At 39.0% G+C, this 25,866-nt stretch overlaps 3 protein-coding genes and 1 long non-coding RNA gene across 7 annotated transcripts in view; 2 read left to right on the forward strand and 2 right to left on the reverse strand.

The window, feature by feature from the left end:
- Nucleotides 1-13,679, reverse strand: part of Atg4b (Autophagy-related 4b) — a 40,773-nt gene extending 27,094 nt beyond the window's left edge. Inside the window, exons 1-4 of one of the 2 annotated variants that reach the window (XM_067760569.1) lie at nt 13,422-13,664; nt 12,243-13,272; nt 10,713-10,908; nt 10,562-10,638 (exon numbers count right to left, since the gene is read on the reverse strand). In XM_067760569.1, coding sequence (XP_067616670.1) covers nt 10,562-10,638; nt 10,713-10,908; nt 12,243-13,272; nt 13,422-13,424 — 1,306 coding nt within the window. In that variant the 5' untranslated portion in view covers nt 13,425-13,664. Of the gene's footprint in view, nt 1-10,561; nt 10,639-10,712; nt 10,909-12,242; nt 13,273-13,421 lie in introns of both variants that reach the window. The other variant, XM_067760570.1, reaches the window with a different exon arrangement.
- Nucleotides 13,680-14,449: 770 nt separating this feature from the next.
- LOC137237210 (histone acetyltransferase type B catalytic subunit-like) lies at nt 14,450-17,050 on the forward strand. 3 transcript variants are annotated; one of them, XM_067760572.1, is made up of 6 exons: nt 14,450-14,708; nt 15,286-15,427; nt 15,489-15,606; nt 15,677-16,173; nt 16,241-16,565; nt 16,630-17,050. In XM_067760572.1, the coding sequence occupies exons 4-6, from the start codon at nt 16,127-16,129 to the stop codon at nt 16,915-16,917; spliced, it is 660 nt and encodes a 219-aa protein (XP_067616673.1). In that variant the 5' UTR covers nt 14,450-14,708; nt 15,286-15,427; nt 15,489-15,606; nt 15,677-16,126; the 3' UTR covers nt 16,918-17,050. The 3 variants fall into 3 exon arrangements, with proteins under 3 accessions (XP_067616673.1, XP_067616672.1, XP_067616674.1); XM_067760571.1 differs by having other exon boundaries at nt 14,451-14,681; XM_067760573.1 differs by having other exon boundaries at nt 14,451-14,681; nt 15,322-15,427.
- Nucleotides 17,051-18,510: 1,460 nt separating this feature from the next.
- Nucleotides 18,511-19,464, forward strand: LOC137242437 (uncharacterized). The gene is made up of 4 exons (XR_010950245.1): nt 18,511-18,770; nt 18,825-19,144; nt 19,207-19,310; nt 19,368-19,464. It is a non-coding gene; the product is annotated as an uncharacterized lncRNA (long non-coding RNA).
- Nucleotides 19,465-19,971: 507 nt separating this feature from the next.
- LOC137242444 (uncharacterized) lies at nt 19,972-22,674 on the reverse strand. Its single transcript, XM_067769726.1, has 4 exons — nt 21,150-22,674; nt 20,894-21,089; nt 20,499-20,837; nt 19,972-20,432 (listed from the first exon to the last, which is right to left on the reverse strand). Coding segments are annotated over exons 1-4 (729 nt in total). The 5' UTR covers nt 21,152-22,674; the 3' UTR covers nt 19,972-20,240.
- Nucleotides 22,675-25,866: the final 3,192 nt, after the last annotated feature.

Genomic DNA, 25,866 nt, shown 5'->3' on the forward strand with positions numbered 1-25,866 from the left:
TTGCAGGAGCGCTAGCAATTCCGTACATCATTCTCGTTGGTTCATATAACCCCTTGTGCGTGCTCAATGTTAATAGATGCCGATCTTCCGGATGAATTTCCAATTGTAAATATGCTGTGGGCAAGTCGATTTTCGAAAACTTTTTGCCTCCAGCCATCTTGCTAAATAGTTCCTCAACTGTCGGTAATGGATGTTCGTCAACGAGGAGTACTGGATTGAGGGTTACCTTATAATCCCCGCATATTCGAATGTTGCCGCCTTTCTTACGTACAACGACAATAGGTGTAGCCCATTCGCTGGTTTCCACTTTCTTCAGCAGCCCTTCGGCGACTTGCTCGTCTAATTGTCGCTCTACTGCTTCGAGTAAAGGAAAAGGTACTCGTCGATGTTTAACAAATTTTGGTATAGTATTGGGTTTTACATATAATCGAGCTTGCAAGTCACGTATTTTCCCCGTAGTTTTGGAAAACAAGTTCGGATATCTCTTAATAAAATTATCTATCTGGCACAAGTTATTGTTGTCTTCAATTTGATTAACACGCGACATGCTGTGTGATTCACTACTCAGAATCTCATTCCAATCGAGTTTTATTTCACGGAGCCATTCCCTGCCCAAAAGTGGCTTGCGATTTGATCGCACTATATACAATTTCAGTGTTTTCTCATTCATCTTATTCGCAACACTTACCCAGAGATAACCCAAGCATTCCAATGGTGTGCCACAATAGCTCACCAGCTGTATTTTAGTCTCTTTCACCTGCGATTTTGCGAAATGCCTTTTGGCATCTTCCAAATTGATAATCGAAACTGGGGACCCCGTGTCCACTTCAAATAATATTGGTACATTGTTCACTGACAATTTGCATTCGATTTTTCTTGCTATGCTATGGACTTCACCGTGCATATCTACTTGAAATAGTTCTTCGACCAACTGTACGTTGTATTCCTCATCAATTTGGTTCACGCGCTTTTTCTGTGATTTCTGTTTTAAGCACATTTTCTTTAGGTGACCCTTTTTGTTGCAAAAATGACAGGTGAACTCTTTGTATTTGCATTTGTCTGCGAGATGTGTGGAATTGCCATACCGAAAACATTTTTTATTATCACCCTTCTGTTTCTCTTTCTTTTCTTTCTTCTCTATTTTGTTCTTATAACCTACTTTATTCACACTTTCTCTGTCATTTCCACCTTGCAATTCTACACCCCCTTTTTCTGCCAATTCGTATGCTGTAGCCATAGTGATCGCTTCACTAACGCTTAACGACTTCTTTTTTAGTAAATTACTCTGAATGTTCTTGTCTAGCAAACCAAATACGAATTGATTTCGCAAAGCCTTTTCTAGGTGCAATCCAAAGTTACAGCTTACCGCCAATCGTCGTAGTGACACAGCAAATTCGGAACATGTTTCGCCTGCTTTCTGCTTGCGCATGTTAAACCGAAAATTTTCCAAGATCTCATTTGGAGTGGGGTCGAAGTGCTCGTGCAATGCGGCTGCTATTCGCTCGTATGTCATCTCCTCCGGCCTCAACGGCATGACTTTATCGCACAATAAATTGTATGTAGCTGATCCCATAAAATGAAGGAGCAGTTTTGCATGTTTCTCCGTCTCGCAATCGTATAAATCCAATGCGGTTTTGAAACGTTCAGCCCAACGTGACCATGATGTTTTATTTGCATCGAAAGGCTCGAAATTAAAAAATGGCGCAGCAGCCATTGCCTTTAGTTACGTGAGTCGTTTTAGCTCTCGTCGCCAATATGTTGTGTTTAATACTTCGTTAAGACTGTTTATTTGATGCTCTGATGATATTATATATACATGTTTTACTTTACAGAGTAACGGAATGTATACTTATGAGTAATTGATAAGGGGAAATAATAGATAACTGAGAATCTCTTATACAAATATGAGAACACAGAGATGTGTGTATGTACATATGCATGAAGAATATGTAAAGAATGTAACAACATATCAGCGTCTATTTTATTTTTTATTTTTCACAATAATGAAAACTTTTGAAAATTGAAAAATCAATATTGAAAATTAAAATATTGATAATACATTTGAAAATTACAAAGTTCAAAGTAACTAAAATACAAAGTTAAATAAAAACAATAAGAACCCTACAATGCCAACATGCCCGTATTTTCTTAGAAACGTGGTAGATACTTTATTTCCCACGCAAAGGGAGCTAGTTTCTCCCTTATCATGCGCAGCACTATACTCATTTGACGAGGTTACCGTCGTCGAGGTCCTTCAAGCGGTGAATAGACTGCAAGACCGTAAGTATCCTGGCCCAGACGGGGTACCAAACAGAGCACTCAAACTAGCTCTCAATTATAACACGCCAGCATTTGCGAAACTATTCAATGCGTGCTTGGCTGAGGGGACATTTCCTACAATATGGAAACAACAACAGTTGGTACTGCTGTCAAAGCCTGGTAAAAATACGGCGGAACCATCTAGCTATAGGCCCATCTGCCTGCTCGACTCCGCCGGTAAGGTTCTGGAGCGATTCCCCTATAATCGACTCGAAAAAGAAGTCGAAGATTTGGGGGGTATTTCCGACAACCAGTTTGGATTTAGGAAAGGAAGATCTACAATCCAAGCTGCGAACATGGCGAAGGAAGTAGCACAAGAAGCCATAAGTGGCACTAGATGGCTCGTAGACTCTAAGGAATATTGCCTTATCGTTACTTTAGATGTGAAAAATGCCTTCAATACTGCCAATTGGGCAAAAATTCTAGATACGCTGGACCGGATAGGAATATCCCTTTACCTGCGTAGGATCATTCACAGCTACTTTGAAGGTAGAGTCCTGGAATATGAAACGGCTGCTGGAGTAGAAAAGCTCCACGTCACAGGCGGCGTTCCTCAAGGCTCCGTGCCCGATCCACTGCTTTGGAACATTATGTACGACAGAGTATTGGACCTCAAGGTACCCAATGGGGTGAGAATTATCGGCTTCGCGGACGATATCGCGTTGGCAGTCACGGCCAAGCACCTAGGTGAAACATGCGCCAAATCTAATGCAAGCATAGCGATGGTTCAATTGTGGCTTACGGAAAATGGACTGCAGCTGGCGGAACAAAAACAGAGGCTGTACTCATATCAAGTAGAAAAAGGGTGGTGCAGGTCACTATAAGAATCGGCCGCCATGAAATCGACACGCTGCCTGCAATAAAATACTTAGGGGTTGTGATAGACAGGAGGTTGTCATTCAAAACCCACTTAGAGTATGCCAACGAAAAGGTAGCAAAAACCGGAGCAGCATTATCTAGGATAATGATAAATGCAAGAGGACTAAAGCAACGACGGCGTCAACTTCTTGCTGGTGGTGTAAAAAGCCAAATACTTTACGGGACTCCTGTTTGGCATCAGGCCACGGAGTATAAATCATACTTCCGCGGGGTAAAACCAACCTACCGCCTGTGTACGCTACGCGTCTGTAGCGCCTATAAAACTGTCTCTGACGACGCAGTACTAATCATCGCAGGAATGTGCCCTATAGCCATATTAGCAAAAGAAGCAGCGAAGATTTATCAGGATCAAAACTCACGTGATGGAGCACGAGAACTAAGCGTGCAGAACTGGAAGTTCAGGTGGAATGCCTCAACAAAGGGACGCTGTACGCACCGGTGTATCCCAGGTATTAATATATGGATATCGAGAAAGCACGGCGAGGTAGATTTCTACCTAACACAGTTTCTGAGTGGTCACGGATGTTTTAAGGAATATCTGCACCGATTCAACCACGAGCCTAACAGCATATGCGATCACTGTGGTGGCGATACAGTAGAAGATGTTTACCATGTATTTTTCTAGTGTCCTAGGTTCCATAGCAGCATTTTTGGTGAGGATTACACTCCTCAAACAAGGTAAAATGGTCCGCGGCATGCGAAGTAATAGCGGAAATAATGAAGTGTCTACGAAGTCTGCAAAGGCTCCGGCGCAGAAGCGAACATTGAACAATCGATTTTGTCTGTTGAGAACAAACTGCAAAGGTGGAGGGAATCGAGCTGAGCACGTATTGGATGCAAGATCTTCGTACAATTAGCGGCGTCAGAATGATAAAATAAGAAAAGACCGGAATAGCCATGCCGATGCTTAAAAGCCTAGGGAAAGAGGGTTTCAAATATTTGGCGCATGTCTTCAACCTGTCTCTTTCCACCTTTGTCATACCCGAGAAATGGAAAATGGCCAAGGTGTTCCCGCTACTAAAGCCTGATAAACCAGCTAACATAAGAGAGTCATACCGTCCGATATCTCTTCTATCGCCAGTAGCAAAGACGCTTGAAGCCATTTTGCTCCCTTATTTCCAAGCAAATTTGCAGCTAGCCCCTCATCAGCATGGCTTCAGAAAACTTCATAGCACTACCACCGCGCTAAATGCCATTAGCACCCAGATAAATTGCGGTTTAAATCAAAACCCCCACCATAGAACAGTACTCGTAGCGCTAGACCTATCAAAAGCTTTTGATACGGTCAACCATGGCTCGTTACTGCAAGACCTGGAAGGGTCTACCCTTCCCCCATGTCTTAAAAGGTGGACCGCAAATTATCTGGGTGGTCGGCAGGCATCGGTGCAATTTAGAAACGAAACATCAAAACCAAGGAGAATTAAACAAGAGGTGCCACAGGGTGGTGTCCTATCCCCACTTTTGTTTAATTTCTACATATCTAAGCTACCTTCACCACCGGAAGGAGTCACAATCGTTTCCTACGCCGATGACTGCACAATAATGGCCACAGGCCCAGGCCCACAGATCGATGAGCTATGCAATAAAATAAACGGCTACCTCCCTGATCTCTCCAGTTTTTTCGCCTCGCGAAACCTGGCATTATCACCGACTAAATCTTCCGCGACCTTATTTACAACATGGACGTCCCAAATGTCGACCATTTTGAACATCCACGTCGATGGCACTACGCTACCGACTGTCCTACACCCCAAAATCTTGGGTGTGACGTTTGATCAGGATCTACATTTTGGTGAGCACGCAGCCGCAATTGTTCCGAGAATTCAGAGCCGTAACAAAATCCTCAAATCCCTCGCTGGCAGTACCTGGGGGAAAGATAAAGAAACGTTCATGACTACATACAAAGCAATTAGCCAGCCGATTACGACCTACGCGTCACCCATATGGTCGCCAAGCCTAAAAATTACCTACTGGAAGAAGCTACAGGCCTGCCAAAATACTGCTCTCAGAATTGCCACGGGCTGTCTTCTTATGTCCCCAGAACACCATCTGCATAATGAGGCGAGAACACTCCCCATCAGGGAGAGAAATGAGATGCTGACCAAACAGTTCCTGTTGAATACCCAGAAACCTGAGCAGCGTAGTGCCATCGACGTGGATGTTCAAAATGGTCGACATTTGGGACGTCCATGTTGTAAATAAGGTCGCGGAAGATTTAGTCGGTGATAAAGCCAGGTTTCGCGAGGCGAAAAAACTGGAGAGATCAGGGAGGTAGCCGTTTATTTTATTTCATAGCTTATCGATCTTTGGGCCTGGGCCTGTGGCCATTATTGTGCAGTCATCGGCTTAGGAATCGATTGTGACTCCTTCCGGTGGTGAAGGTAGCTTAGATATGTGGAAATTAAACAAAAGTGGGTATAGGACACCACCCTGTGGCACCCCTTGTTTAATTCTCCTTGGTTTTGATGTTTCGTTTCTAAATTGCACCGATGCCTGCCGACCACCCAGATAATTTGCGGTCCACCTTTTAAGACATGGGGGAAGGGTAGACCCTTCCAGGTCTTGCAGTAACGAGCCATGGTTGACCGTATCAAAAGCTTTTGATAGGTCTAGCGCTACGAGTACTGTTCTATGGTGGGGGTATTGATTTAAACCGCAATTTATGTGGGTGCTAATTGCATTTAGCGCGGTGGTAGTGCTATGGAGTTTTCTGAAGCCATGCTGATGAGAGGCTAGCTGCAAATTTGCTTGGAAATAAGGGAGTAAAATGACTTCAAGCGCCTTTGCTACTGGCCATAGCAGAGATATCGGGCGATACGACTCACCTATGTTAGCTGGTTTCCCAGGCTTTAGTAGCGGGACCACCGTGGCCATTTTCCATTTCTCGGGTATGACAAAGGTGGAAAGAGACAAGTTGAAGACATGCGCTAAATATTTGAAACCCTCTTTCCCTAGGCTTTTAAGCATCGGCATGGCTATGCCGTCTGGGCCCACTGCTTTGGATGGTTTAGCGCGACCAATGGCGTCCTCAACCCCTTTAGCGGTGATGGTGATTGGTGACGCGCTGAATTTGTGTTTATGTGGGGGTCGCCTGGATCAAGCTGTCTTATAAGGTCACGTTCTCTCGCTAAGTTTGCGGCCTCCGCCGGGAAGTGGGCCGGATTTCGGGAATTTTCCCGGCGGGAATAAAACGTGCCGAGGCGGATTCAATGACCTTACGGAAGGCACGCTCCCCATGGCGGGCATCAGTCGGGATAGGGAGGGCAGCAAAGCGGTTGTCTGTAAAAGATTTATATTCTTCCCATTTTCGTTTTTTGAAGTTTATGAAAGTGCGTTTTTCGGTGACGATGAAGTCGGCGATACGCTCGAGCGAAATAAGTATGGGCAGGTGGTCGGATGCCAATGTTACCATCGGCTGCCAGTTGACGCAGTTTACGAGTTCTGCGCTCACGATTGAGATATCTGGCGAACTGTGACAGCTTCCTACCATACGTGTGGGGGCGTCTCCGTTTATTGTGCAGAACGTCGTTTCTTCTATTTGATCCGCCAACATCTCACCCCTACTGTCCGCCAGCAAATTTGAATGCCATAGATCGTGAGGGGCATTGAAATCGCCTAAGATAATGCGATTGTTGCCAGTGAGTAAGGCTGTGATATTAGGACGGTATCCACTGGGGCAACAGGTGGCAGGAGGGATGTAGATGTTGATGATTTCTAGGTTTGCATCGCCTGACCGGACAGATAGGCCTTGACGTTCTAAGACATTGGCCCTGCGGTCGATGCCAGGATCAAATATATAATATTGCACAGAGTGGTGTATGATAAACGCGAGGCTGCCTCCATTTACGCTCTCGCGGTCTTTCCTGTGGACATTATACCCAGAGCAGGTCTGCAATGCAGATTAGGCGTAGACTACGAGACGCCCTTGGGCGTAAACAGAAAGGAGCCACAAAAGATTTATAAAAGTTACGTGGACGTCGGGTTTTGGGATCAAGCCCAGAACAACCTGTCCGATGCAACCATCCCTTGCACGAGACACACTGAACAGAGTATGACCGTCATAAAAAGATTCTTTTCCGGCAGATGCAGCAAAACCATTTCTCAGGACCGGGGTCAGGAGACGGACCCGGAGTGGATTCGATGCCTTCCCGGAGTAAGAGAATATGGAGCAGTCCTGCTGCAAGGAGCTGCTGGGAGGATGACAATTTGTGGGAGGGACGCAACAAATTAAATGGGGTCACACTGAAATAACAGTCCTTGGTCGGGAAAAATCCCGAGTCGCTCCGGTACATAGAGCCGACTGCCTTGGGAAGCGCCCAACGCTCATGACTACATACAAAGCAATTAGCCAGCCGATTACATGCTACGCGTCACCCATATGGTCGCCAAGCCTAAAAATTACCCACTGGAAGCAGCTACAGGCCTGCCAAAATACTGCTCTCAGAATTGCCACGGGCTGTTTTCTTATGTCCCCAGAACACCATCTGCATAATGAGGCGAGAATACTCCCCATCAGGGAGAGAAATGAGATGCTGACCAAACAGTTCCTGTTGAATACCCAGAAACCTGAGCATCCCAACAGACATCTGATTGAAGAACCAGCACCGCCTAGGGGCATAAGGAGTCATCTCTGTAAGCAGTTTGAGGAAATACGACACCTGAGAACCCAGCCGTATGAAGCGAAAAAACACAAGCAGGTGCTTGGTGAACTCCACAAACAGGCGTCGGACCTTATGCCGGGAATTGTCCGGTGAATCCAGTACTCAAAGAAAAGTATCCAAAACTCGCGGAAGAGGAACGCATACTCCCCAGGGAAACGCATGTCACTCTTGCTCAACTTCGTTCTGGATACTGTAACAGGTTAAACTCTTACCTATCCAGAATCAACCCCGACATACAAAATGTATGCCCCGCTTGCAATGTGTCCCCAGATGACACCAACCATCTCTTTAATTGTAATGTGGAACCAACGCCTCTAACACCCCTTTCCTTATGGTCCACCCCTGTTGAAACAGCAAGTTTCCTTGGACTCCCGTTAGAGGATATTGATGACAATTTGTGATCGGTCGCGGCTGTTCGGTGGGGCGAAGCACTGCTACAACAACAACAACCTTATCAGTGCGGCTTCAGACCTGGTAAATCTACCATCGACCAGATTTTCACAATGCGCCAAATCTTGGAAAAAAGCCGTGAAAAGAGAATCGACACACATCACCTCTTCGTCGACTTTAAAGCCGCCTTCGACAGCACGAAAAGGAGCTGCCTATATGCCGCTATGTCTGAATTTGGTTTCCCCGCAAAACTTATACGGCTGTGCAAAATGACGTTGAGCAACACCATCAGCTCAATCAGAATTGGGAAGAACCTCTCCGAGCCGTTCGAAACTAAACGAGGTTTCAGACAGGGTGACCCCCTATCGTGCGATTTCTTTAATTTGATGCTGGAGAAAATTATACGAGCTGCAGAACTTAACCGCACTGAAACAATATACTATAAAAGCGTGCAATTACTGGCATATGCTGATGACATTGATATCATCGGTCTAAACACCCGCGCTGTTGGTTCTGCTTACTCCAAACTGGAAAAAGAAGCGGTAAAGATGGGTTTGATGGTGAATGAGGACAAAACCAAATACCTGATGTCATCCAGCAAAGAGTCAGCGCATACGCGCCTTGGTAACCACGCTACTGTTGGCAGCCATAATTTCGAAATAGTAAAATACTTCGTTTATTTGGGAACCAGCATCAACACTAGCAACAACATCAGCACTGAAATCCAGCGAAGAATCAATCTTGCCAATAAATGTTACTTTGGACTAAGTAGGCAATTGGAAAGTAAAGTCCTCTCTCGGCGAACGAAAATCATACTGTATGTTTAAGCGACTTAAACTATGACTTTTTTCTTTCGTTTGTTTCATTAGCCATTGAGTGTGCTTGTAATTCTCAACTTGTTAGTGAAATATTCTAAAGACATAGTTTAAATTTTTTATCCCAAAGGGGGGTTTTTCAAAGCAAAACAAGGTGGCTCATCCCGCAGCCAATACCTTGGAGCCCCCAGTGCTCGCCCCCAATGAATAAATACAAGGTGTAATAGGGGTTTTTCAAAGCAAAACAAGGTGGCCCATCCCGCAGCCAATACCTTGGAGCCCCCAGTGCTCGCCCCCAATGAATAAATACAAGGTGTAATAGGGGTTTTTCAAAGCAAAACAAGGTGGCTCATCCCGCAGCCAATACCTTGGAGCCCCCAGTGCTCGCCCCCAATGAATAAATACAAGGTGTAATAGGGGGTTTTCAAAGCAAAACAAGGTGGCTCATCCCGCAGCCAATACCTTGGAGCCCCCAGTGCTCGCCCCAATGAATAAATACAAGGTGTAACAGGTACATAGTGACCTCCCTCTAAGTAAAATAACATACAGTCCACTAAAATAATAATTTATAAAATAAAAAAAGATAACAAATTTAAAAAATGCTTGCTTGCAGTGGGCTTTGAACCCGCAACCCCAGACGTGTGAGTCGGGTACGTCATCCACTAATAACTCATATTAAACTGCTCGCCCTCAACTGCCCCACGCTTAGCTACTCTACAAGTCACTTATCGTACCCGTCCTGCTATATGGGGCAGAAGCATGGACCATGACAACAGCAGATGAAGCGGCTTTGGGAGTGTTCGAGAGAAAAGTTCTTCGAAAGATTTATGGACCTCCGCGTTGGCGATGGCGAGTACCGAAAAAGATTTAATGATGAGCTGTACGAGCTATACGCAGACATCAACATAGTCCAGTGAATTAAAACGCAGCGGCTGCGCTGGCTAGGCCATGTTATGCGCTCCGGCCAAGAAAGTGTTTCTATCGGAACCCGCCTATGGAAGCAGAGGTAGAGGGCGGCCCCCACTCCGTTGGAAGGACCAGGTGGAAAGCGATTTAAACTCCCTTCAAATAAATACATACATACATATTCAGAAAATAAATGAAATGAAATGAAAATATTCCCTTGGTGTGACCAATTGGCGCCGGTTGGCGGAACGAAGGAGCGACTGGCGCGCCTTGTTGGACGGCCATAACCGCTTAGACGGTTAAGCGCCAATTAAGTAAGTAAGTAATGTATAAAAATACACCCTCTTTCATTAAAGTATTAAAATCAAAAAACTACAGAGTTAAGGAGCCATGGCAACTTGTAGTCGAAGTGAAAAAAGTAAGATTTTTTCCTTGTCCTATAATATTGTAGATTTAGTAGTTAAGAACAGTTTTGTGAATTAAGATGCCGATATGTATGTATGTATATTTGAAATTTAAAATACACTTAATTAACAATCAATAAATATTTCGAAGATACCAAATATTTACATACATAGATGCAGTACTTACTTGTGCAATCCTTAGCTACATAGATAGTTATGTTATCGAAATCGGCATTTTCTTGAGCGGCAGTTTTTAGAGCTTGTCTGCAAAATAGTTTATTGCAAAGTATTTACGAAGCGTTTTAATTTAATTAATTTTTATTATGTCGTTTATTTACTTTAAAAGATATGAAACCGATGCTGGCCCGTACCAATCACCTGGTTTTTTGCCCATTTCTTCACCTAGACTCACTAATGCATGTATGGAGAAAGGGCTACTTTTGGATGAGCTATCACCAAACCATTTAATAATCTTTTTATGAACATTGTCTTCATATGTAGAATGTAACTGAGTATCTGCGTCGTAGCTCCAACCTGTCAAGGGTAAAATAAAATTGTGTTCCTTTATTTAATCAAATTAATATAACTAATTCATTTTAGATTAATCAAAACTAGTTTTTATCAGGAGCCGTAACGATTAAGAGTTAATAAAAAAAGCTCAATCTTTTGCGTTTTACAAAGTGTTTTTACTCGTGTTCTTACTTCGTCTTATTTCGAACAGAAATTTTTTATAATACTTTTTACTTTTTAACCCTGAATTTTAGAATCTGACCTTCAAACAATCCATGATTTCCACAAACTCCTTAAGACATGGCTAAGAAAGGAAGAGGAACAAATGAAAGACACTTAAACCAAATGGGACCGAAACAAAATCGGAACTGAAAATGGCCCGAAACCAAAATCGGGAACTGAACAGAATCGAAACAGCGGCGCCACAACCGAAACCGTAACTGAAAAACGGAAGTTGGAAACGAAACTAAAGATAAACCGTAAACAACAACCGACATAGGAACTAAATATCCTATTTCGCTCCCATGTAATATAAAGTTTGACTAAATCAGCATTAATGCACCCCTCACCCGCCCCCTCCCCCACCGCCCCAAAAGTTTTTTTTTTTTTGCTTCAATTCATTTACTTTTATGTAAATACTAGGGTCCGGCTGAACACCAATTTTTCGGCCGAATCCAAACCCGAACCGGATACTCGTATTTTTTAGGCCAAATACTAACCGAATCCGAACTTTCATAATAAAAATTTGAATCTTAAAAATGTGTACTCTTACTCAGTTTAACACATATACATATATGTACATGCACATTAGCACACAGTTGAAATTATCTCCTGGGCCCGAACATTGACTTTTTCAAAATTTCAAAAATTACAAATATTAGCTCTTTGTACAAACCCGTTTAGGGGTTTTCACATATGAATTTTCCATATAAGATTGGAATTTAACCATAATGATATGTTTAAGGCCTTTCAAAGGAATCACGAGAAATCTACTCACAAAAGTTAAGGAAATTTACATAAAAGCAATGCGATAGACCGAAATCAAGCTCACATACAAGGCCCTGTGTTTAATATGCTGACGCAATTCCAGCGATAAATGGTGAAATGTAAATCACGCCGTCATCTACCGACTATAGAGTCATAGAAAACAATTTTTAGATGGAAGCTGTAAATATTGTAATTTACAAAAGTTCTGATGTTTGGCAAATTTTTCAGCCAAATCAGAGCCGAAACCGACACCGCCTATAATACGGAGCTATTTGGTTACCCGAAGGAATATTCGGTCGAACTTTAGTAAATACATATGCAAATATATATGTACATATATTATTTTTGTATCAATTTTAAAATTCACTCACTTCTGCCTAAAAAATGGCAAACAAGACCTTGTGCCAATAACATTTGTCCGCTACGCAACATACAACCCCAACCACAATCGGATGTGTAATTTGTACCATTCATTGTTGGGAATTCCCTACGGTAAGTCATCCAAATACGACTGTAAAAATCACGACGAAATCCTTCGATACCTTCTTCCCATGGATGTTCAGCGACTTGATTTTCTACGGCATCCATACCCAATTCTTGTGGCACCACTATTTCATCGACTTGTTGTGGATTGAGTGGTGGATAAATATTACTAGCACTTATAGTATTAGCACTTTCATATGTGCTACATGATTCAATAGCACCCAAAACGCCATCATTTGTACTCAATTCAGTTGAACTCTCCATCGACGAGGGTGGTGTATATTTACGATGATAACAACGTCCTAGAAGCCATACTGGCTGCTCTTTAGAAAAATTTGGTTTGAGTTTTCCACTCCAACCATATTTGACATTATGCCACATGGAAAGAAGTTTTGATTCCATACCCTTAGGTGTACGATTAGCAGGCATATCGGCTGCTGAATTTGTGCCAAGGTCTGTCAGGTCAGGTTCGTTTGGTGTATTTGTGTTGGTCGCACTTGTATAAAATTGTTGGAATGCGTTTATAAAACGTGATGACGCTGAAATTTTTCGTTGTTGTGTTTCAGTATTTGTTAGACTTTCTGCAGCGGTAAAAGGTTTTATTGCTTCCGCGGTCGCTGCACTCAACGTAACACCTGCTTGGGTAATATTACTACTCTCGGCAACGTTCAAAGGCAACTGAACTGTTTGTATAGGTGCTGCTTGCTCTTCTTCTTCTACAGTAACATCGACAACAGGTGTGGATGAGACAGGTCGCGGTATAGAGATACTACCAAAGCTAGCAGTGTTTTGCGTTATTGTTGTGTTACTTGTTCCAATCATTGTGGACGTTGTTGCGGCTGTAGTAGCGACTGCTTGAATAAGGCTCAACTTTTCGTCTGTCAACTGGGACAATGATAACAGCCCATCGTAGCTCATCTTTTCATAAAATTCAAATATTTTGATTAGTTCATTTTTGGAAATGTGAAAAACGTAAATTTTTATTGTTTGTGACTAATACGTAAGTGTTCTGTTAATTACGAAGTAATCAATCTTTTAAAGATAATACACATAATTTACATTCTTACCATTTGTCGTTTTTGCTTATCTGTACCTGGTGGGTTGCGCTTCTTAATGGTTACCCAATTTGTTTATTTTCCAACGTTGTGTATATTTGTCGCAGAATCTTCCGTTGTTGTTGTACATTAGTAATTTGTTGATAAGAATAATGTTAATAGTATTTTACAGATTTTTATCCAAACAAACATTGATTTGCAAATATTTATGACAGTTCATGCGAATGGCGAATTATGAGGAAAGGAAATCTAACAGAATAATAAGGTGAGAACAGTTTGACCTTAAGTGGTATCATATCTCTAATTACAGTGGGCAATTTTTTTAAATGTGTAAAAAAAAAATTTACGGCAAAGAAAAACTTTTGACTTTCTTTATTTTGCTTTTAAAGCTATTGCATAGATTTTATCGCGGGCTTGGCGACTAAATCAACAAAAACCGTAACGGATATTTGTCAAAAAAATCCGAAAAGGCTCGAAAAGATTCGGTGTTAGCAACAGGCCAAATACATAAAATTGGATCTCTATCATAATAAGCGGTGGGCAGGTTACCAAATTGAGAATAGGGCTTGCCACATTGACGACGGCGGTGTAGCCGCCACATCTGTCATATTATTTTTACTCATGTTCTTATGGCGATGGTTTTTTTAACGACAACATGGCAACACGCCAATCAACCACGAATGCCGCTGCCGCCAGATTAAAGCCCCCATTACTGATACTTAGCATAGACTTGACTTGACTTGGCGTAAACTTGGCAACTTAGCCACGATTATACTCCACTTGGCGCATAAAGTCTGGCATCATAATCAGCGTTGAAATTTATTTTTAAATAAATGTCAATTTGTATGACAAAATGTCAAAATGATATGGAAACAAACAAATGGCATCTCAAAATGTAAACGTCACTTAGAACTTACATAGAAAATCAAAATTCAACAGACTTCTAAGTCAAGTTAAGTTTTGAGTAATCAGTAACATGCAATGTTCATTTAACAGAACTGTAAGTGACAGTTCGCAATCCAAGTCAAGTCCATGCTAAGTATCAGTAATGGAGCCTTAAATCTATTTCTATTTTGACAAGCGGCAAAGCATAAATGCTTAATGAAATGCTTCTTCTTAACTTTTCTGACAAATAATTTCGCGCGTGTTTATTGAAAGTTTTTCTTGGGTAAAATTGGTAAAATAATAAAATTAATTATAATCTCACGGTTTTATAATAATAATAACTTATTTGACATTATATTAAGCGATACAGAACAGTTTAAATTATTGGTAAGAAAAATCTTCGACTGAAAAAAGGTAATTGTTTACTTTAGGGTACAACTACTAAAACTCGTCCAAAAATATCGGGAGAGGTGTCAAAAGACGCGTATTGATCCCTGGACCACGAATCCGAAAGTGGAAATCAGACATTTTATTTCTTTTCCGAGACATTTGCAAACAAAACCGAAAATTTTCATGTGGTTGTTGTGATTTTGATGATTTTGTGGTACCCACAAGAAAAACTGCGGGTAAAAGTGTTTTGCGCGGATATAGTTTTGATCTCCAAACCGGTGTTGGACCCACCCAGGGTAATTTTTTATAAGCGTGGCCGAAGGCCGCCAATGCAGAAAGGTGTTCTGCGCAAAAATACTATGGATCCCACCCCGGTTTCGGAGTGTTACGGAGCCATTTTTCGGTTTTTTGGCAATATCTTTTCACAGAAATTAAATTTTTAATTTCCGCTTTCTGATTCGTGATACTGGGTCCAAAATGCGTCTTTTGACACCTCTCCCGATATTTTTGGACGAGTTTTAGCAGTTGTACCCTAAAGCAAACAATTACCTGAAAAAATATGAAAAAATTGTTTCTTCATAAACTTGAATTACATACATAGATTGCTACAATTTCAACAAATTAAATATGGATATAGGTGCGGAAAATGCCCATTATATATAATCTGGGCTTGAAGGACTATAAAAACATAAAGAAAAAGGAATTGGCATGGAGGCAGGTCTCCTCTGCTATGCAAAGTGAAGGTTAGTATACATATTTGAGATTTATTTCTCCATGTGGTGTAAATTTCAATTTAAAATGTAGAGGAACAATGCAAAAAGCGGTGGAAGGGTTTGCGAGACTCCTGCAAACGAATTAAAAGGTATACACGAATATGTGGACCTCGTACTGGATGCAGTCCAAGCTGTGGAATTTAAATTAAGTAAGTCATTCGCATTACACAAAATATTTAACATAAACAGTACGAAAGTTATATGTTTCTCATATTCAAGTACGCCGCAAACAAGATTTGGAAGATGACAGCCTTGTATTTCATCCCATGATGGCACATCAAATATTTGGTGAATCTGAAAGCATATTCGGATATAAAGGTTTATGTGTGCGTATTTTATACACTGCCGGTCCTCTACATATTTATATTGGCATTGAATATGACAGTCGAGTTGATGAACTATCAGACGGAGATATAAAGGCTGATGTAGTTGTGCGACCGATAGCGGAAAAATTACCTGATTGCTGTTTTTTTGTTAATATTGATGAGTTTTTGAAAACACTAGATAAAGCAGATAAGTTTCAACCATTTGGTGAAAAAATAACCGAACACAGTGTTACTGATGAAGACGGACAAGAGCACTTCTTCGAACTATATCATTGTGACTATAAGGTGCCGGCATTCTTAAAATTCTTCAGTCGTTTGTAGACATTTAAATTATGGTTCGTTGATGCAGCATCCTATATTGATGTTGACGATCCGCAATGAAGCTTCTTTGTATGGTATGTTCACTAAATATGCTACTCTCAATAAGTACCTTATATCAATTTTTATATTCCTACAGCTATGAAAAGTATAAAAATGATAATGGTGATTATCAGTCTTCAACCACTGGCTACACCACTGTAAATGAGTACTACGCATATCCTCAACACATACGACCGCGCATTAGTCAATTTGGCACAAAATTCATTGAAACTGTCTATAAACATTACTTACCAATCATTAATGTAATTGATATGGCAGTGGAAGATCCATCGGGTGATTTTCAGCGTTTACGCAGCTACATTGATGCTCGTCTGTGTATGGGCCTAAAAAGTTTTGTAAGTGATGTCATCAAAAAAGGATTTAACAAAGAAATGGTTCATGAGGCACGCGAAACGTACAAGGTAAACTAATTTAACTAAAAACTATTAAAAACCACCTGTTAAACTGATGCCCATCTCTTTCCAGCTAAATCCACGTCAGTGTCGCCGGGTTTATGAAATACTTCGACTATATTATACAAACATTTATGATAAGGACGATTATCATGCTTATCGTTTAGATGTAAAGCGTCGGTTAAACGCAATTTATTATAAATATAAAAATGATATTAAGAAAATGGAAAAAGCTAAAGTGGATACGGAATGGTTGAGAGCGCGTTTACCTACACCAAGTCAACGTATGGAGCAATTGCATGAGGAATATGAAAAAGAAGAGAACGCACACAGACAAATTGTTGAAAAGTTACGTGATTAAGCTTATGAACCTAGCAAAGTTTTTGTATGTGTTACAGTAAATGATATAGATTTTAAGTGTCATTTAGCTGGTATTGTTCTACATCTGATTATTATTTTTTATGTAATAAAACCTAAACACTAAGAGTTCCGAATTTATTCGTGTATGACGTCTTTTACCTCGTCCATCTGCTGCGTAGATTTATATACAGAGAACATGAAAATATAGATACGAAGAAGTTACGATGGTCAATTTGAATCGGTTACAGGAATGTCATGATACTGCCTGGGCTTAGTTGGTTAATATCCCGCAAAAGACGGAGGTTGGTTGATTCTTCGCTATAACAACAACTATTCTGGGTATATCTTTGACAGGATGTTTTGTGTAGACGTCAGCAAGTGAGTGAACTTGCAGATAATATGACTTTTAGCACGCTGAATGGGGACGCCCCAAACGCGAGTCAGTGCAGGACTTATAAACTACGTCATCGGGGAACCAATGCTTACTTTTGTATCGCCCTCTTGCAATCATTTTGAACACCTCACTTTCTTGGCTTTATGAATTTATGGCCAGGAAAGAAAGATAGTAGTCGTGGTGCATAATTTGTCAAAAGCCTTTGACACGGTTATCCAGAACGAAAAAGAGGAACGCACACTCCCTAGGGAAACGCGAGTCACTCTAGCTCAACTTCGATCTGGATACTGTAACAGGTTAAACTCTTACAAAACATATGTCCTGTTTGCAATATGTCCCCACATCACACCAACCATCTCTTTAACTGTATTGTGGAACCACTGCCTCTAATACCCCTCTCATTATGGTCCACCCCTGTTGAAACAGCAAATTTCCTTGGACTCCCGTTAGAGGATATTGATGACAATTTGATGGGACGAAGCACTGCTACAAGAACAACAACAACAACATGCCCAGGTTTCTGGGTATTCAACAGGAACTGATTGGTTAGCATTTCATTTCTCTCCCTAATGGGGGATATTCTCGCCTCATTGTGTAAGTGTTGTTCTGGGGACATAAGAAGACAGCCAGTAGCGGTGGTGAGGGCAGTGCTTTGACAGGCCTGTTGTTGTTGTTGTAGCGATAAGGTTACTCCCCGAAGGCTTTGGGGAGTGTTATCGATGTGATGGTCCTTTGCCGGATACAGATCCGGTACGCTCCGGTAACACAGCACCATTAAGGTGCTAGCCCGACCATCTCGGGAACGATTTACATTAATCCTTCAGGCCATCCCTCCCTCCCCACCCCAAAGGTTTGGCGACCATATTGGGGACGCGCATGCAATCGGCTAGCCAATTGCTTTACAAGTGGTAATGAGCGTTTCTTTATCTTTTCCCCAAGTACTGCCAGCAAGAGATTTGAGGAGTTTATTACGGCTCTAATAAGATAATGCTCGGTATTACTTGTAAAGATAGAGACCATCACCATTGCCTCCTTCCTGGTTCATTCGGTGAGCGTAATTGATGCCATAAAGCGGTTAGCTGCAAAGACCACCCCCCTCCCCCCCAACCAGGGCCCGAATCGCCACATACGATCACGGATCGAAAACTATACGAAAGACAATTACGTGATACGTCAGACGTATGGGTCGATTGGCATTACCACATACGAAAGCTATCGTATCGTAATTCAATCTTAGTTCACAATAGATTTTAAGGTCCACATCACTGTGGATTTTATTTTTATGTCACAATAGATGTGGAAATGTCAAAATATTTAAAAATTTTAATAAACAAACGAAATTTCAAAATGGATGTGCACTTACTTTTCTATATAAGTTCAAGCGATAGTGAGGAAGATGAAACAGTAGCACGGAGGCTACTTAGAGATAAAAGTGATCCTTTAGCTTTACCACAAACTGCGTAAGTATGTGGCAAATAAAGTTTTACAAGTATACAAAAATGTGTGTTCTGCAGATTCTTGAAACGATTTAGATTATCTAAAGAGGCTTTCCAGTTTGTACTTCATGCCTTAAATTTAAAGCAGTCGGATGCAAAAGCGGTGCCTCCAGTTCTACAACTAGCTGCCACACTTTCTCTTCTAGGAAGTGGCGGGTATCAGCATTGTGTCGGCAGTGATTATTTGGTTGGAATGTACCAGAGCACTGTGTCAAAGATAACATCCCACGTTATTCTCGAAATGGAGAACAAGTTGTGTCCACAAAATATACAATTTCATTTAAACGAAACTTAGGAATGCAAGCAATGGTTTATGGATAAATACAAAATACCTGGAGGTAGGCAAACGTTCAATTACATTTATTAAATAAGTTTTTTAATTGAATATCTACTTTTACAGTCATCGGTTGCATTGATGGCACACACATCGGCTTGCAAAGACCATCTGTGGATGAGCATATGTACTTTAATAGGAAAGGATACCATAGTATCAACGCAATGATAGTGAGTTGTTGCTCATTTTCTTTATTCTTTGTACTAACTATATAAATATTTTGGCAGATGTGCGATCACACCTATAAAATTTTGGCAATCAACTGTCAGTACGGTAGTGCGGCTCATGATTCCTTCCTTTGGAGGCATTCAGATCAACGACGAGTATTGCAAGAGAGGTTTGAAATTAATAGGCGGAGCAATGCGTGGCTTTTAGGTACGACAGTGTTTGCTTTTTGGTTAATATTACTATTGTAATGACAATTTTCATTTCAACAGGTGATTCTGGCTATCCACTAGAGCAGTGGTGCATAACGCCTTACCGAAACCCCGCCGATGGCTCCAGTGAATCCGCATTTAATGATGTACACTCAAAAGCAAGATGTATCATCGAACGTACCATTGGTATTTTTAAAGGACGTTGGAGAATATTAGGGTATGGCAATAGGGGTAGATGCCATCTACAAAAGTGGCACGATTTGCCAATGTGTGTGCAGCTTTACATAATATCTGCATACAGTTCAAAATTGATTACAACGTACGAAGATATGAATCAGACCAAATCAGCGATGTTGACCCAGGCGAAGCCAACCATCTTACCACAATTGGTCAAACAATAAGAGACCAAATAAAACACTCTCTAATTAATTCCACGTAAAAATTAAGAAAAAACGATTTGTAAAAGCAAATGAATTCATTTAATTGTTTCTACTAAGTGCTAAGTATGTATGTTAAAATTAGAGATAAATGAAATCACTATTCGCTTAATTGCTAAAATCACAAAAATTAAAAAAATTCAGGTACAAACTTTGTTTTTACTAAGTGCTAAGTATGTATGTTAAAATTAGAAATAAAATAAATGAAATGACTATTCGTTTAATTGCTTAAAATCAAAAAATTAAAAAAATTCAGATACAAACTTGTTAAAGCTAACATAAAATTTTAATTTCTTCTTTTTCTATTTACACTTATTGCTAGAGACTCTAATTCTAAATTTTTGATTTGTAAATCAAGTGCATGTGATTCTTGATGCAGTCTATGCTTCTCCTCCTTAATGGTCAGCATCCTTTCATGCACTTGCAACAACCTCTCCTGCACCTGCACCAATCGGTCAATCTTCTCCCCCAAATCGCGCTGAAAATCAGACACTCTACTCAAATTTTGTTGGAGCAGGGACAATTTTTCGGCACTCTTACTTACTCGCCGTGGAGTATTGCACCGAGAGGTTACGCGCGGTGTAAGGGTAGTAACCGACCTAGATGGACCAGGTAAAGCGCTGGCTGATGCGCTGCTTGTTCCACTATCACTGTTGCTCTCACTATCACTATTTTCGGTGCTGCTTCTATGAGCGGGTGAATTGCCAAAAGTGCGAACGGTACTATTCCCGTCCACTGCGACTTCAAGTCCGGCTGCCTCTATAATCACTTCCTCAGTTGCACTGATGGGAATTTCATTATAAGGACCTCCTCCAGTTTGTCTTTTGGACAATTTGTTGTGGGAAAGCTTCTTCTTCGCCTGATATTTTTGATCTGCGAAAACCTACGAGCAAACGTTTGTAAGTATCTTGGTTGCACTTTATATATATATATATATACCTTCCTCCACATTTTGGCGTCTTTTACTGGTGGCCCGTCAGCATTTAAACGCTTGGAAAGCTCCTCCCACAGTCTGTTGGACGTTGCTCTACCTTGTGCGGAATTGGGAAATTTGTTTTTCGCCAAGTTCGGGTGTTCCGCCATAAATTGCGCCATGCACTCCTTTTGGTTTGGGTTTAGCTTGTTAAAATTCGTCCTTAAATAATAAAATATAGTCCAACAATAATATAAACACATATTTTGAGAAATAACATACATTTTCTCTTATATTTGTATTAAATTTTTGTATATTTATATATTTGTACTCGCTTTCGGTTGCCGGTTTGTAATCGAATAACAATACGAACGATCGAGTGCAATTGTCTCTCGTTCACGGTTGTCGCGATACCGATTTACGATCCACAAAGTACGTTCACGTATGTAGTAATCCCAAAAAGTGACATTTTACGTGACGGATCGTACGATCACGTATGTCATAATCCAAAAAACAAGTTTTTACGTGACGAGTTATACGATCACGTATGTGGCGATTCGGGCCCAGATTAGATTACGATCACTAAAAGAAAAAACTGATATATCGCACACCTTTACCTAAAGAGTGAATAACTCAAAAACTAACAAGGTTTAAAAAACTCGATAAGATGTCTGACTCCATCATATAGATTAAATAAAAGTCAGGTTTCATCAAGCCTTTGGGGGTGAGTGGTGGAACTACTATTTAATTGAGTGTATAGATCAGTCTGTATAGGATTAGAGAACACGGTAGTATGTATAAAGGCTTAGGTATTTGACTTAACACTCTTTAAGCGTAGGTGTGCGTTATAGTTTTACTTAAGTTTGTCAAAACAATATTTTTAATTAGAAATATTTACAGTAAAGACAAAATAATCAATTCAATATTGGGTTTTTGTCAAGGCATGAAAACTTGGATTGTTCGTCGCCCACTTGCCAGGAGCATGAATGAACAAAAAGCAAAATGTCCGGGAATCAAGTTTTAAAGTTAGCTATTTTCAGAAAATCTAGAATTTTTTCATATTCGCTTTACTAAAGCCCAAAAAAAATGTAGTTTCCTATAGTATAAGCTTTCGGGATTTTAATATAGAACATTCACTGATGAAACCAGTGAAATTGAAAAAACACTCATTTATACTTCTGACAAGAGAACGACGATATAATTTTGAAGCTTATTGCCTATAACTCCCTTTGCTGCACTTCTTTTTTAGAAAGTTGTATTTAAAAATTCTTTAAGGCTTTTTCGTAATTCAAAATCATGAGAGGAAGAACGGTTTACAACTCTCTGTTGGAACGACTCCAATGAATTTATTTCGCCTCTCCATTGTCCAGATTCCAGGTTATTGTCCAGTGAAAATGGTATTTAATTACAATTCCAAGAACGTCGAGCTCCACTGGTTCCCAATGGTAATACCAGAGCCCAGAACCATGTGTAGCAGCTTGCTATTAAGAGTATAATGAATTTGTTGATTGTAGAATGATCGTAGAAATATATCAGATTTATACAGTATACAGAACGAGTTATTTTATTTCCATTAATTCATGTAGCTGGCTTTTTAATTTTATTTGCAGAATTTCAACCAACTTGGCGGGACGCTTGTTTTGCCAATGAAATGTTAAAATACATCAGCTGTTCGAAACAGCGCTGCCACTGTAGCTGTGGTTGCCATTGTAACCAAGTAGCCAATGCATGGCTACGATTGTGGTCAAGTTTTGCTTTGCTGTAGCTGTGGTCTGTATCCGCCGTGTTGAATGTGGCCAGGCCTAAAGCCGGAGTCATTGGTGCCGTATGTCGTATCGCTGTATCCGTATCCCTAACGTAATCAGCTGTTTATCGTTACGACGGTAAACCAAAACCCAATTGGTTGGCTACGATACGGTTACGACCTTAGCGGCACCAATAATCGATTGCATTGATTCTCATAAGGTTGGTCGAATCAGCTGTTAAAAGGTTACCGATACGGTTACTGATAAAGCACCAATGTCTCCAGCTTTATGTGCTAGTAAACACGAGCGTAGCGAGCACGAAAGCAAAATCAATAATTTATTTAGTTTGATTTCAATGCTTGAACGGTCAACACGTGTCAGACGCACTCTTTGGTACTCTGTTTTAAGCGCGCGTGCAACACTTCCTTACCGTACAACCATCGAAATCAAACTAAAAGAGCTTTCGTTGATTTTCACGAAGTAGCCATTGCTTATCGTATACATATATGGTCGCTTACAAGCCAACCTAATAAAGCCGCACTGCGTTTTTTTAGCGCACGCAAACAACCGGCGTTTTTTGCTCTAACCCAAATAAGCATGCGTTGCGACAATGTAAAGCATGTGTGCAAACGTCAAATCTAAATGTCACGCAGAACAAAAATTGGAAATCGAGTTCGGTTTTCACGCAGCAAATTCAATTTGAGTTGCTCTCATACAAGTTGAATGTGCATGAGACATTTTTGACAGAAAATGACTTGCGTGCGTTTATATTAGGTTGGCTTGTTAGCAGGTGCTAAGCTCACGCCCCCCCGGATCATAAAGTTAAAGTGAATGTTAAAGTTAAAGCGAAAATTAAAGTTAAAAATGAAGTTAAAGTGAAAGTTAAAGTTAAAATTAAGGTTAAAATTAAAGTTAAAGTTGAAGTTACAGTCAAAGTTAAAGTTAAAGTTAAAATTAAAGTTAAAGTTAAAGCTAAAGTTAAAGTTAAAGTTAATGTTAAAGTTAAAATTAAAGTTAAAGTTGAAGTTGAAGTTAAAGTTAAAGTTAAAGTTAAAATTAAAGTTAAAGTTAAAGTTGAAGTTAAAGTTAAAGTTAAAGTCAAAGTTAAAGTTAAAATTAAAGTTAAAGTTGAAGTTAAAGTTAAAGTTAAAGTGAATGTTAAAGTTAAAGTTAAAAATAAAGTTAAAGTTAAAGTGAAATTTAAAGTTAAAGTGAATGTTGAAGTTAAAGTTAAAAATAAAGTTAAAGTTAAAGTTAAAATTAAAGTTAAAGTTAAAATTAAAGTTAAAATTAAAGTTAAAGTGAAAGTTAAAGTTAATGTTAAAGTTAAAATTAAAGTTAAAGTTAAAGTTGAAGTTAAAGTTAAAGTTAAGGTTAAAGTTAAAGTTAAAATGAATGTTAAAGTTGAAGTTAAAGTTAAAGTTAAAGTTAAAGTGAATGTTAAAGTTAAAGTTAAAAATAAAGTTAAAGTTAAAGTTAATGTTAAAGTTAAAATTAAAGTTAAAGTTGAAGTTAAAGTTAAAATGAATGTTAAAATTAAAGCTAAAAATAAAGTTAAAATTAAAGTGAAAGTTAAAGTTAAAGTTAAGGTTAAAGTTATAGTTAAAGTTAAAGTTAAAATGAATGTTAAAGTTAAAGTGAAAGTTAAAGTTAAAGTTAAGGTTAAGGTTAAAGTTAAAGTTAAAGTTAAAGTTATAGTTAAAGTTAAAGTTAAAATGAATGTTAAAGTTAAAGTGAAAGTTAAAGTTAAAGTTAAGGTTAAGGTTAAAGTTAAAGTTAAAAATAAAGTGAAAGTTAAAGTTAAGGTTAAAGTTAAAGTTAAAGTTAAGATGAATGTTAAAGTTAAAGTAAAAGTTAAGGTTAAAGTTAAAGTTAAAGTTAAAGTGAAAGTTAAAGTTAAAGTTAAAGTTAAGGTTAAAGTTAAAGTTAAGGTTAAAGTTAAAGTTAAGGTTAAAGTTAAAGTTAAAGTTAAAGTTAAAATTAAAGTTAAAGTTAAAGTTAAGGTTAAAGTTAAAGTTAAAATGAATGTTAAAGTTAAAGTTAAAGTTAAGGTTAAAGTTAAAGTTAAAGTTAAAATGAATGTTAAAGTTAAAGTTAAAGTTAAAGTTATAGTTAAAGTTAAAGTTAAAGTGAATGTTAAAGTTAAAGAGAAAGTTAAAGTTAAAAATAAAGTTAAAGTTAAAGTTAAAATGAAAGTTAAAGTTAAAGTCAAAGTCAAAGTTAAGGTTAAAGTTAAAGTTACAGTTAAAGTCAAAGTTAAAGTTAAGGTTAAAGTTAAAGTTAATGTTAAATTTAAAGTTACAGTTAAAGTTAAAGTTAAAGTGAATGTTAAAGTTAAAGTTAAAAATAAAGTTAAAGTGAATGTTAAAGTTAAAATGAAATTTAACTTGAATTAATATCAAAGAAAACAAAATGTTGCATAAATATTATAATTGCATAAGTTGATAATATGCAATAGCTTTACCGCGGCAGTCCCCGAGTGCCACACGTCCTTTTTTTTGTTTAGATTTCGTTTCATCGCGATATTCAAGTCACAGAAGAACGATTAAAGTATTTTATTGTTTTTCTCTTCTAAGCCAAACTTGACCTGCTTGGACGATATCGTGTGCTCATGGTATTCTGAATCTTACGTTGCCGTTTATCGTGTAGCTTTACGTCGTTCGTCAACTACACGATATCAAGGGTCAAACTTGCAACTCTGTTTTTTTACGCACGTCCATAAAGGTTATAAAATAAGTGAAATAAAAATAAACTTGTTAGTGAAATAAATATAGTGATATAAATAAATATAATGATATTGCTCATCAAATGAAGTTTTGGAACAAGTGCCAGAATACATACATATTTAAAAAAATAAATAAAAAATCGGACTTTATAGAGATTTTTATGCTGATTCCTACAGTATATTTATTGTTTGGTGCAAATGAAAGGTTTGGGGTAATTCCATGTCAAAAGGCGAAATTATGAATTTTTCAAATCAAAATATCTCCGAAACTAGTGGATGGATTTCAAAAATTAAAAGTCGAAAAATAACTTATAAAAATACCTTTCATCTGATGTATATATATCTTTAATTTTTCTAGTCTTTATTTACCAAAAATTTTAAAAAGCTCTTTTTTGGTGGAAATTTTTTAAATATAATTTTTTTTTCAAAAAAGGCTTAACCAAAACTATCTAAAACTAGTCTTATCTATTCCCATATTAAACACAGCTTCCTTTTAACCTAGTTAACTTAGTCTACAAATTTTAAACAT

The sequence above is a fragment of the Eurosta solidaginis genome, chromosome 1 (genome assembly GCF_040869045.1).
Source record: "Eurosta solidaginis isolate ZX-2024a chromosome 1, ASM4086904v1, whole genome shotgun sequence".
Lineage (NCBI taxonomy): Eukaryota > Metazoa > Arthropoda > Insecta > Diptera > Tephritidae > Eurosta > Eurosta solidaginis.